Source organism: Rhinichthys klamathensis, unplaced genomic scaffold, assembly GCF_029890125.1.
Source record: "Rhinichthys klamathensis goyatoka isolate OS25496 unplaced genomic scaffold, OSU_Roscu_1.1 h1tg000131l_1, whole genome shotgun sequence".
Lineage (NCBI taxonomy): Eukaryota > Metazoa > Chordata > Actinopteri > Cypriniformes > Leuciscidae > Rhinichthys > Rhinichthys klamathensis.
Genome location: NW_026606666.1, coordinates 581835 through 594847, shown reverse-complemented (window position 1 = coordinate 594847; position 13013 = coordinate 581835). Strand labels below are relative to the sequence as shown.

The following is a 13013-nucleotide window of genomic DNA, read 5'->3' as shown; positions in this document are numbered from 1 at the left end:
ACACTGTCTGAGAAAACCTGCTACCACTAGATGGCAGTAGTCTGCTAAAACAGACAACCGCAGCGTAATAAAGCATCATTATGTTTTCCTACGTTGAGAGAAAGACATTTATCTCATGGCCATGAGTTAAATGCGTAAACAACCTGTGCAATCATAATAATAATAATATTAATAAATAAAGACACGATCATTGAATGGATTTAAGAGGCTGTGAGATGGGATGGATAAAAATGTTTTCTTTTAGGCCTGCATTATTTTATGTTCATTCATCATTTATTGATAATAAACTTCATTCAAATGCAGTCTAAAGGCAACATTGCATTCAATATAATAGCCCTTATTTTGTCAAAATATAAATATTATTATAGTCCTATCCATTTCTGATAATTAAAGGGTTGCTATGGTCGCACAGATTGTTTGCGCATTTAACTTTACATTGTGTGGCCACGACATAAGGATGCGCTACCTTGACAAAATCTCGTGGCCACTACTTTTTATCACGTTCCCACAAGTTAAAGTGTCATGGCCATGACAAAACTTAGAACCGAACATGTCCCCTGCCTCACGATGACCGTACAAACAAAGCAAATCATAACGCAAGGCTTACTTTCTAGATCATTTTTCAGCTTTTCAGCTGCTCCCCTCAGTTCGTTCACAACATGTGGGAACTCCTTCTCAAGTTCCTGAAACTCTTGTAATGACAGGGTGAAAAGGCTGCAGGTGGTCAGAGCAGAAACTTTGGCCAACTGCCTTCCACCAAACAGGAAGCTGATCTCTGCAGAAACACAAAACTTCTTAAAATGGTGAGTATGAGGCTGGTTGTTTAAAACACATTGGAGTTTCACAGCAAAGATTATCTGACTGACCATCTGATCAATACTGCACACAAAACTGGGAAAACATTTTCTTGATCTGGCAAGCTCTGTAATCTAATTTTGAGCATTTTTGAGTGTGAAACTCATGTAATTGACGCTGTTCTCACGCTCTCATAACACACCTCTGTTTTCTCATGCAGTGATAAACATTGCGGAGTAAAGAGGACACTGACAACGTGGCGACAGACAAGAGGTTCCTCTTGATATGAAACAAAAGCAGCTTTTCCACCGTCGAGACGAACAGTTCTAAGAACGGTAAGTAATGGTTCCAGTTATGTTTCCACTTGAGCCTCGTACGACATGGCGTGATTACAAAGCGTTCTTGGGTTACTAAAAAATAGCATATTTTTTAACACATACTGTATATATATATATATTAGGGGTGGAACGGTACACAGAAGTCACGGTTCGGTTCATACCTCGGTTCAGACATCACGGTTCGGTACGATTTCGGTACAATGGAGGGAAAAGCAAAACAAAAATGCAGAAGGCATTGTATTTTTTAAATAAGTTTTATTAATAAAGGCATAGAACCAGTTTATTTTTAGTGCACTGACAATAGTTTTATATAATTCGTTTATTAATTAAATTAATAAAAAGACAAAAAGACCTTGCGATATGTTTGGTAATTAATTTAAAATTATTTTGCTATTTCAGATCAATATATTTGTTTTCCTTAATTTTAATTAACATTATTAATTGACAATGTAACATTATTCTCATCTGAATTATAAATAATTGATTTCTGTATAAAATAATACTACCATTAAAAACACATTCGATTTTCTTTTTTTAATCAATGTAGAATGTGTAAGATTAGTGCTCCGAGGACAAGAAATGAAAACCAATGCAATATGATGAATGTCCAAAAGATGGGACCCACAGACTGTTTTAAAATGGGGTTGGATAAATATGTTTTGCTTTTAAAACAGTGTGTGTGATTTTGGTTGGGTGACAGTTGTAGGTTACAGTTTGACAAGAGTTTACAGTGTGACAAAAAGCACAATGTTGTGTTTTATTGCGAATGTACACAAATATAAGTAAACACTTTGCAGGTTGCAGGTAATGATCTGAACAAAATGACGGAGTATGTTTTTTATGTTTCCAGTGTTCAATCGCGCCCGCGCCTCTCGCTCTCTCTCTCTCTCTCTCTCTCTCTCTCTCTCACACACACACTCACACACACACTCACACACACACACACACACACACACACACACACACACACACACACACACACAGCATTGCAATCTTGACATCGCAGCCTGTTCATTGTGCGGTCACACCAAACGCGAATAGACCGTCAAATTCGCGTCTAGTTTGACGCCAGTCCAAAGCGAATAGGACGCGCATATAAAGCCAACGTTTGAAGTGAACGCGCGTTCAGAGCTAAGCCGATGGTACAGATTATGTGTCCCTAAAGAACCCGCGTATCCAATAGTAGTTCCGCATTACATTAATTAATTTGCACGCGAGTTTTATTTATTTTTATACCGTGTATTCTCCGTGTAAATTCGTGCACCGAACCGTGATGCCCGTACCGTTTCGGTTCGATATGAATACATGTACCGTTCCACCCCTAATATATAGTATATTATATTGTAGCAAGTCTAAAGACTGTGTTTATGTTCAATATGTTCTGGTTGTGTGGGGCTTTAAGGCGTGGGCTGTTATTCTGGAGAACGAGCCTGCGCAGTTATGCGGGGGCGGGTTTTGGTAAAAAAGTTTTTTTTCCCATGTGAGGTTAGAGCATCGGCCACACAGGTGCTCACGTTAATAAAAGAGGCTTAAAACTGTTAAGTGAGTCTATCATTTCCTCCGATCGTTACACTGGTGTCAGAAGTGGGATTTTTTGGATCCAGTTTGCAGTATACGAAATTGCTCTTGTTATCGCCCCTGAAACACGATGCGGAGGCAGACTAAAGAAAAGATTAAGCCTGAGCCAGAAGCAAGTCGGATGTTTCGTGAGGCTCTAGGCGCTTCGGCATGGGCTTCCGATCAATTCGCGACAGAGGAAGACTTTCTGGAATCACACAAGGCTCGTGTGAGGGAGGCTACTAGGAGGATTGGCTGCAGACGCCAGGCTTTCGTTGCCGGAGCCGAGTGCCGCCGAGCACCGCCGAACTTTCACGAGTACAACAAACAGACATGGTGGCAGGGGAGGTGGGAGGTGGTGGTGCCCAGGTCGCTGCGGGAGGGGGTTATCAGGGCTGCCCATGGGACGGTGGGGTCTGGACACTTCGGGGTTTCAAAAACACTCAAACGTGTCAGAAAGAGTTTTTACTGGGGGCTTGTGAGGAGAGATGTGGAGGATTTTTGGCGGCGGTGTGATGGTTGCACTGCCCGCAATGGCCCGTCTGGCCAGTCCCTCGCTCCCCTGCAACAGTTCCCTGTAGGAGCCCCTATGGAGAGAGTGGGGGTAGATGTAATGGGTCCTTTTCCATGTTCCGAGAGGGGTAACAGGTTTGTGCTGACAGATATGGATTATTTCACTAAATGGACAGAAGCTTATGCACTGCCTGACCAAGAAGCCGAGACAGTGGTGAACGCGTCAGTGGATGGCATGTTCAGTCGGTTCGCTGTGCCCCCGGGCCCTGAGTATGCTAGGAAGCCGCTCATAATTTTGCAAGGAAGCAGTTGTTAAAAGCGGGGACCCGGCAGAAGCGAAATTATGACCTGAAGGTAAAAGGGCGGCATTTCACAGCAGGAGAGCTGGTGTGGGTGTACAGCCCTCAGAGAAAGAAGGGCAAGTGCCCTAAACTGGACTCCAAGTGGGTTGAACTATGCAGTGTTCTGGAGAGAATCGGAGAAGTGGTTTACTGAGGTGGAGTTGCCTCTGAGGGGTAGGAAGGTGGCCGTTCACCGAGACAGATTGGCACCTTAAAGAGGAAGTACTGCTACAGCCCAAACACCGGCCTCCTCTACAGTTGTGCCTACCCCGGAGGGTGGACCAGGTCCCCAGTCAAGCACTTCCAGTCCTCTGGCAGACCCACATGCAGCCACACCAGTTCTTGAGCTGCAAACCTCACATTCATAAAGCCCGATTTCAGTTGCACAGGAAGGGCAACTGCGGCCTCAACGTGTCAGAAGGCTGCCGAGACGGTTCAGGAACTTTGTTTGTTCCCTCGAGGTCGAGGAACTTTGTGAAGGGGGAGCAGTGTAGCAAGTCTAAAGTCTGTTTATGTTCAATATCTACATGCATGTTTTTTCTTTCATGTGTTATGTGTTCTGGTTGTGTGGGGCTTTAAGGCGTGGGCTTTTCTTCTGGAGAACGAGCCTGCGCAGTTATGCGGGGGCGGGTTTTGGTAAAAAAGTTTTTTTTTCCCATGTGAGGTTAGAGCATCGGCCACACAGGTGCTCACGTTAATAAAAGAGCCTTAAAACGGTTAAGTGAGTGTATCATTTCCTCCGATCGTTACACTATATATCTATTATGTGTGTGTGTGTGTATGTGTATATATATATAAAAATCAGGCAGCTGAGACTAATTATATATTAAAAATTATATATTAGAAATTCAGGTATTATAAACATTAACATGATTTTCTGTAAAGCTGCTTTGAAACAATGTGTATTTGAAAAGTGCTAAATTTGACTTGACTAGCACTGCAATGTGGACCAGACTTTATGCCGTTACTCTACACGAGACTACTTCTCAACTGAATCACAGAACAGTAAGTTTCTCATACATCACCTCCAAAGTGATCTCCACCACACAGCTCCATTTGGAAAGCCTCGTTCTTCACAAGCACCCGTCCATAGTCAATGAAGAACATATTGTCAGGTTGAGCATTCTGACGAATGATGATGTCATCTGCATTGAAGAACTCTTTGTCCAACTTCATCAAGATGGCTTCGGTGAATTCTTCGTTAAACGACAAAAACATGCCTTTGTTCAACAGGTTGGAGCATATTTCTGCCATAATATCCTTTGAAACAGAAAACATAGCACTATTAAAAATTATTTCTAAACAAAATACTGTTTGGGCCAAATGATTGTTTGAACAGGGGAAAAACGTATTGTGTGTTATCTGAAGTTTATATTTATGAATCAATTAGAAACCTTTCTGAGCTGTTTTGACATAATGTCAAGGATGTTCTCTTTATCCCACTGCCACTTGTACTGGGCAGTGATACGTTGGCGCAACACTCTGGGCAGCGTTTGGAAGTTTGTGGAGGATTGTAGCTGGTTTATCTGAAATATTTATATATCATGGCATAATATCATCAGAGCCGCCTTGTATTTATTTGTTGAATAAACAAACTTAACATATTAGGCTTTGAGATAGAGGGTTGATTGGTACCATTTTGAGGGATTAAACCGCATGGTGATTTTAGTGTAGGTATATGACCCTGTATTTGAAAAATGTGTGATAGCATTAGATTCAAGGTAGTTTTTGGTTACGGAGGATGATTTTCAAACATATGTCAAGAAAAAGGATAAATCTTTAAATAAAAGGATTTATCTTTAAATAAATTTTAAATTTTTAAATTTTATAAAAAAATTATACATTTTTATAATAAAAAATATATAATTTAATACATTTTTAAAATTATAAAAGGATCAATTTTTCTCTCTTGTAGTCACTGAACACCTTACCTTGAGGTAGGATGATATACGTGTTGATTTCTAATGAAAGCTACCATGGATCGGATGCTATCACACATTTTCCAACACTAGAGATGTGTACCTTCATGAAAATCAAAAAGAAATTTAATCCCTCAAAATGGTACTGGTAGCCCAAATTTGGGGTCCCGTCTCATGGCCTATATACGAACAATAAACAAATGGCTTTAATTGTTTTAACTCTTAAAATTCACCTTTACCTTGTATGCATTGCCAGTTGCAGACATGCTCCCAAATGCTGTGATCACGCAAGAAATAAATGCAGAACACATTATAATTCCAATCACCATACTTACAATAGCTATCCACAGTTCATCCACACCTAAAAAAAACCCCAAAAAGAAATCACTTTAGTTCAATGTAAACTTTTTTTTTTCTTACAGTTCTTCAGTGGTGTTTGCTCATGCAAAACCTTATGCCACAATGGCATAAGGTTGGCTAAGGCCAGCCGGTGCCATGGCATGGCTAAGCCATTGCCTTTTGTTTTCATCTGGCAGATGGAAATCATATCTCTGATCACTTTCACATTCGTAAAAGTGATGCTGGCCTTAGCAAATGCCACCGATTAAAGTGATTTCAGGAGACATTTTTCTGCACCAAAGACTGATTTTTAGATTGATTATCATTTCCCGAAAAATGATTAATGTGGAAAGAATGTTGTGCGGCGTACGTGTTGGTGAGTCAGTTGATCTCCAGGCCATTCGAGAGAAAGCTCTGAAGGAAGCATAGGAGTATTTTTCCCCGATCGAGGCATTCTGCAAAATTTTACAGAAAAAAAGGAAGACATGTTGAACACATGTCAAACAAATGCCTGCATAAGCAATAAAAAATTAGACATACCACAATTTTTTCCTTTACAACCCAGCTGTCAGCTGGAAACTCTTCCATTACAGAGATGAAGTAGTGAACACAAGTGTTCCAGTGACAAATCAGGATCATCATCATGAACACGAAGACAACCCTGAATAACTTTTTGCCTTGCTCAAGCTGGACATCTGACACCTAAAATGATAGATAATAAAACATAAAGTATGTATAGAACAATATGGGTGTACAAAATACAACCAAAAAATGTCCTGTTACTTGCTGGTTTATCGTGTTATGACAGAGGAGGAAAAATGTGAGAAAATACTACAAAAAATTATATTAAAAATAATTTTATCTTATTTTTAAAGGTTTTTTTTTTTTTTTTTAAATCTTATTATTAAATTATATTTTAGGTTTGGTTCTTGAGTTGCTATATTATAATTATTATTTTTTTATAACACAAAAGATGATATTTTGTTGAATGTTAGTAACCAGACAGTTGACGGCAACCTTTGACTTCCAAAAAAATACCAAGGAAGTCAATAGGAGCTGCCAACTGTCTGGACAACATTGTTAAAAATATCTTTTTTTTCAGTTCAACAGAAAAAAGAAGCTCATACATGTTTGGAACAACATGAGGGTGAGTAAATTATGACAAAGTTTTCCTTTTTGGGTGAACTATCCCTTTAAATGATCGGATCATAGATGGTTTTCTGAAAAACTAGAGAATAAGTCCTTCTTTGTATAACTTTGAATATGCCAGCCTTTTTATTGGAGCCTTTATTTTTACGCATTTCTCAAGTCAAGCTTTGAAACAATGTAAAGTGCTACTGTACATAAATAATATCTTCAATCCCATATGTGATCATTTGGAAGTTCCTTTTAAAGTTTCATAACAAATTGTGTCTTCTTTCATTTATAATTTTCCCCCTGCGAGCAAGCCAAAGGCGACTGTGGTAAGGAAAGTTCTCCTCTGGCTGTACAGTGTGAACATATTGCCATTGATCATTTCTTGCAAAAACATGACGGTGAGTTGTGCTGAAACTTACACTTTCCAATTCAAAGCAGAATCTCAGAAGCTTTGGCAGACGGAGTAAACGGATCAAACTGAGAATCCTCACAAACATGAGCATCCGCACCAACTTCGAAGCCACCAGTGAAGCAGTGTCAGCGTGATCAACATGCTCCTGTGGTGAAATAATTGTACTGTAAGAAGAATCTCTACAATTTGATCAGTGTGAGTGATATTAACTGATGAATACAATTACCACAATAATAATGATAATGTCAACCGGAAATGCAGCCACCACATCAGGAACAAACCAAGACCTGAAATAATCCTTTCTTATCAATTTCGGATCAAGGATGGCCTAGACAGAAATGGGAATGCATTGTGTCCATTTTTAACTGTATTTTAGAAAGGTAAAGCCGTAATAAATAATTAATATTACACTATAGTACAAGACAATGAAGGCATGTTCATACCTGACCGTCTTCACTGAAAATGCCCATTCGGAAATTAAGGCCGACATCAACACAAAACATGAGGTCTGAGTAGACATTGAAAGCCACCCAGTATTTGTGGGCACTACCATGCATATCATCAGAAAATGCCATGTCCAGAGGAATTGTTATAAGGTTCACAAATGTTAAGACCACCATATACACAAGATAGTAGTGCCTAAAAGACAGAAAAAGGCAAATGTTAACATTTCTTTTTAGATCACTGTGATGGCATTAACGGCACATTGACAGACATAAGAAGACATTACATCCTGATGACAAATGTATTAATTTAAATAAATAGTGATAATGCCATAGTAGACTTTATACCTTTAATTACCATGCAAAAAACATGGTACATATCACATAGTATCATTAGTAGAACACGTTATGTATTCATTTCAATTGCAAGTGTAACATTTATAATTTTATTGTTACATTTGATATTACTTATATTTATTTGAAATGTGTATTTGAAATGTGTTTGATTTTATTAAGATATTACAAAAAATATTTGTTCAGTGTAAGTTAATCAGTTATCGTCTGTCATTCATGTTCACTCTTAATTAACCGTCCTAGAGATAAAATAAGACGTCATAATATATAGATTATATATTTTTACGTTACAACGATCACACTTCTAATTACCATAAGCTGATGCTGAATAATTAACTGATTTAGCTTGGTTAATATGAAATATGGTGATCGTTAGTTTCCATGAGAGAGGCTATAGCGAGTCTGTGTTAACGTTAACGTTACCTGAAATGAGTCCGTGGGTGGATGACCCAGCGGTGGGTTTCACCTTCATCGTTACACATTGATCGTCCTGTTTCGATGTCTTTAAGTTCCGACAACGACAAGCGTGTTTTTGCCAGACCACTTACGCTATTTTCACTCATCGCGACTGGGAGCATTGAACAACTGCAGCAGATACGGTTACAAGTAGCAGCTATCCGTTATTTCCTTTTGAAATTTAGAATGATGCGATTGTGAACCGGCGCGTGACAGTCGAGCAGTGATGATGGCAAACTAGCTTTACACTTTATTAAAACTTCCTTCGTTCACTCACTGGATTGTTTTATTGGACTAATTGATTTGTTGCTAAATATTAAGAAATTATCCTTAAATTGTAAGACATTTTCGTGAACAAATTTAAGTAGCCTACTACACTCCAATGACAGTCATTTAACCGCGCGCGCACCACACACACGTTGTTTACACCATGTATAAAGCCGCTCAGAGTGAATTAAGTGTGTCAAAATACTAAGATTGACGTAATTTTACTCTTATTCCTAAACTTAAGAATAAGTGTGATTCATAAAGGTTATTTAGTGTTAAGACTAGGTCTCAGCTCCTAAATTTTTTAAGAGTGCTGGAGAGGTCCTAGGAGTAACAAGATGACAGCAAAGAGGAGGAGACACAAACTTTCCAACGAACATATAATGTATTGGAGTTATGTACATGATGTTATGTAGCCTTTATTATGGTATATTGACAGGCAGTTAAATAAACGATACAGGCTTGATCGTAAAGGTATTCTTTGTAACTGATCTTAGTAAGAAATTTCAATAACTCCTCCCACTCTACAAATTAGTGCTCTGACTGCAGTAATGAAAAGAAATAATGACATGACTGGCGACTGGAAAAATGCAGCAGTGCACCGGTGATGACTTGGGCCCTTCAGTCCACAGTAAGCAGGTTCTGAAATAGCACTATTGTGGCACTAACCACACCAAACATAGTAATGGACCAAAGTGAGGAAAGTACAAAAAGGTTTTTGTTTTGTTTTTTTGTTTTTAATGACCTTACAAGTTCATCAAAATGTGAGAAAATAAAAAATAAAACAAATAAAATAAAATATAGGTACACACTCACACACACATATATATATATAGCTATATAATTTTTTTACATTTCAAAATATGAAGGAAGAACAAAAACTAGTGAAGGTTTTTATCTTATAATATTATTTGGCTAACTACAGGCTACAGAAACTACAACTACAAAACTAGTTTTGTCCACTATGGCAGTTCATTGACTTTCCAACTGATCTTCAAACCATGCGGCAAAATCAAGCCACTTTTATGAGAATTGCAAGCTTCCCTGGAGTTGTTGGAGCCGCTGATGGAACTCATGTTTGCATCATCACTCCAACTGTAAATGAGGAGACATCAATAGAAAATGATTAGTAGCACTTTCAATTTTTTTGTACTTTTTATTTAAATAAATGTAAGTATTGAAATAAATGTTTCAGTGTCTTAATTAGGTGATTTTATTATAATTACATTGGTGTCATGCTATGTATAGGTTCTACCTAAGTACCGGCATTTCTGAATGGATTTAGTGAGTTTGAAGTGTAAGTATGAGCGAATACTATGTGCGGAGAGCATTCACTCAATATTATTATCTCATTTTTGACAGAGAATGCTTTTAGAGGCTTTTGCATCGGAGGTCTTCATATTTAAGCCAAAGCATCTAATGCTTATAAAGGCTGCATTTACAGGAACGTCTGTCTGTCTGTGTGTCTGTCTGTCTGTTAATCGCATATCTCTCGAACCGTTAGTCTGATGGCTTTCAAACTTGACAGGTGTCTTGCTTCGGGCACGAGTAAGTGCAGTGCCAAGTTTGACGTTGTTTGGATTAGAAATACAAAAGATATCGTTAAATATATCGGTAAAAGAAGCACACATTGAAGTTGTGGTTTAAAAATAAACATTCTGACATAAACACTCTTATAACAACTAATATTGTAGTTATTCAGAAGTAGTTAGTTGTCAGTAGTTAGTTATATATGTAGTTCAATTTCCCATATTTATTGTATGTCATTATGTCAGTATCAGTATTTGCTTTCAACCACAAATAAAAATGTCACTGAACTTTTGGTGTGTAATTGTAACAATGAGCTCTCAAACACACCAAACCAACTCAAAAACTGATTTTGCACATATATACTGTCAAATCGATGAATCGCGATTAAAAATATATATAGTACACACACACGTATAATATACAATATATATAAATATTAGGGCTGTCAAATGATTAATCACGATTAATCACATCCAAAATAAAAGTTTTTTTTACATAATATATGTGGATGCACTGTGTATAATTATTTTGTATATATATATAAATACACACACATGCATGTATATTTAAGAAAAAAAATGATTTATATATAAAATATTTATATTTATATATAATATAAATTATATATAAATCTATATACAGTATATACATGAAAATATTTCTTAAATATATACAAGCACGTGTGTGTATTTATATATATAAAATAATTATACACAGTGCACCCACATATATTGTGTAAAAAAAACTTTTATTTTGGATGTGATTAATCGTGATTAATCATTTGACAGCCCTAATAAATATATAACATACACAGACACACATCTATCATTAAATTACAGAAACGTATGTCTGTGTGTCTGTTATTCGCATATCTCGGTAAAAGAAGCACACATTGAAGATGTTTAGATGATGTTTTGAAGGTTGTGGTTTAAATATAAACATTATGACATTAGACGGTTGTGGTTTAAAAATATCTGAATATTACGCTAACTTCCTTTCATTGTCTCTATAATTGTAATTTGCACAATGACAACAAAGTTGACACTAATGTAAATCTAATCTAATCTAAACTCCTGCTACCTGTCAGATACCCAAAAACATGTCACCTAATATCACCATTATAAATTGTTTTGCAACCATGTAGTTCAATTTTCCATATTTATTGCATGTCATTATGTCAGTATCAGTATTTGCTTTCTACCATGCACAAATAAAAATGGCACTGAACTTTTGCTGTGTAATTGCAACCATAAGCACTCAAACACACCGAACAACAATTACTAAAAACACACACAAAAACTGATTTTGAATGGGCATATCTCTCGAACCGTTAGTCCGATGGATTTCAAACATGACAGGTGTCTTGCTACGGGCACGAGTAAGTGCAGTGCCGTGTTTGACGTCGTTTGGATTAGAAATGCAAAAGATATGTAAAAGAAGCACACATTGGCTTTTGCCGCTGGCCACTCTGGCTCACACTGCACACTGAGTGGCCACTCCCCAAAATAAACATTCTGATATTAGAGGGTTGTGGTTTAAAAATATCTGAATATTATATTCTATTCACGGCCATCATTTGTAGTAGCCCATTCACAAACTGTTTGCTCAAGCGTAGTGTTTTCTCGGAGTTCACTGTGTAGCCTGCTCCAGCCAAGGTCTGAACCTCTGAATCGTCGCGCTTATTCATTTGTGGATGTTAACTGAATCTGTAAGTCAGCTACACTGTTTAATTCTGAATATTATATTTTATTCTGCTGCGCTTAACGTTATCGTTTTCTCAGAGTTTAGGCTCGTCCTGTGTAATAGTAGCCTAGGCTATTCAGCAACTCAAACATACCAAACCAACAATTACTAAAAACACACAAAAACAGATTTTGCACGGGCATTGCACTAGTTTGATTAAAAATACAAAACAGATTTTTTGAATTTTACAGTACACATATTTGAATACTGTAAAATTGTATTTATTCCTGTGATCAAAGCTGAATTTTCAGAATCATTACTCCAGTCTCCAGTGTCACATGATCCTCCAGAAATCATTCTAATATGTTGATTAGGTTCAAGTAGCATTTCTGAATATTATCAACAGGGAAAACAGTTGTGTAATTTTTTTTTCAGGATACTTTAATGAATAGAAATTTCAACTGAACAGCATTTATTTGAAATAGAATCTTATGTAACATTATAAATGTCTTTGCTGTCACTTTTGATTAATTTAATGCATCCTTGCAGAATAAAAGTGTTAATTTCTTTCCAAAAAATATTTTCTTACTGACCCCAAACTTTTGAATGGTAGTGTACAATGTTACAAAAGATTTCTATTTCAGATAAATGCTGCTCTTTTTAACTTTCTATTCATCAAAACATACTTGGGGGAAAAAAATTTACGTTCAAAAAAATTATATATATATATATATATATATATATATATATATATATATATATATATATATATATAAGCACTGTTTTCATCATTGATAATTACCAGATTTTCAGATTGTTTCTTGAGCATCAAATCATCATATTAGATTGATTTCTGAAGGATCACTTCAGATCACAGGAATAAATTACATTATACAATATATTCACATAGACAGCAGTTATTTTAAATG

General features: G+C 36.8%; 1 protein-coding gene across 1 annotated transcript; it reads right to left on the bottom strand.

Annotated features, from left to right (window-relative positions):
• Window positions 1-512: 512 nt before the first annotated feature.
• On the bottom strand, window positions 513-8711 carry LOC130089418 (potassium/sodium hyperpolarization-activated cyclic nucleotide-gated channel 1-like). The gene is made up of 10 exons (XM_056256724.1): window positions 8572-8711; window positions 7795-7990; window positions 7578-7679; window positions 7359-7496; window positions 6343-6504; window positions 6173-6257; window positions 5697-5824; window positions 4939-5070; window positions 4570-4804; window positions 513-775 (listed from the first exon to the last, which is right to left on the bottom strand). Exons 1-10 carry the CDS (start codon window positions 8709-8711, stop codon window positions 513-515), a joined length of 1581 nt encoding a protein of 526 aa, XP_056112699.1.
• Between the last annotated feature and the right edge of the window lie 4302 nt (window positions 8712-13013).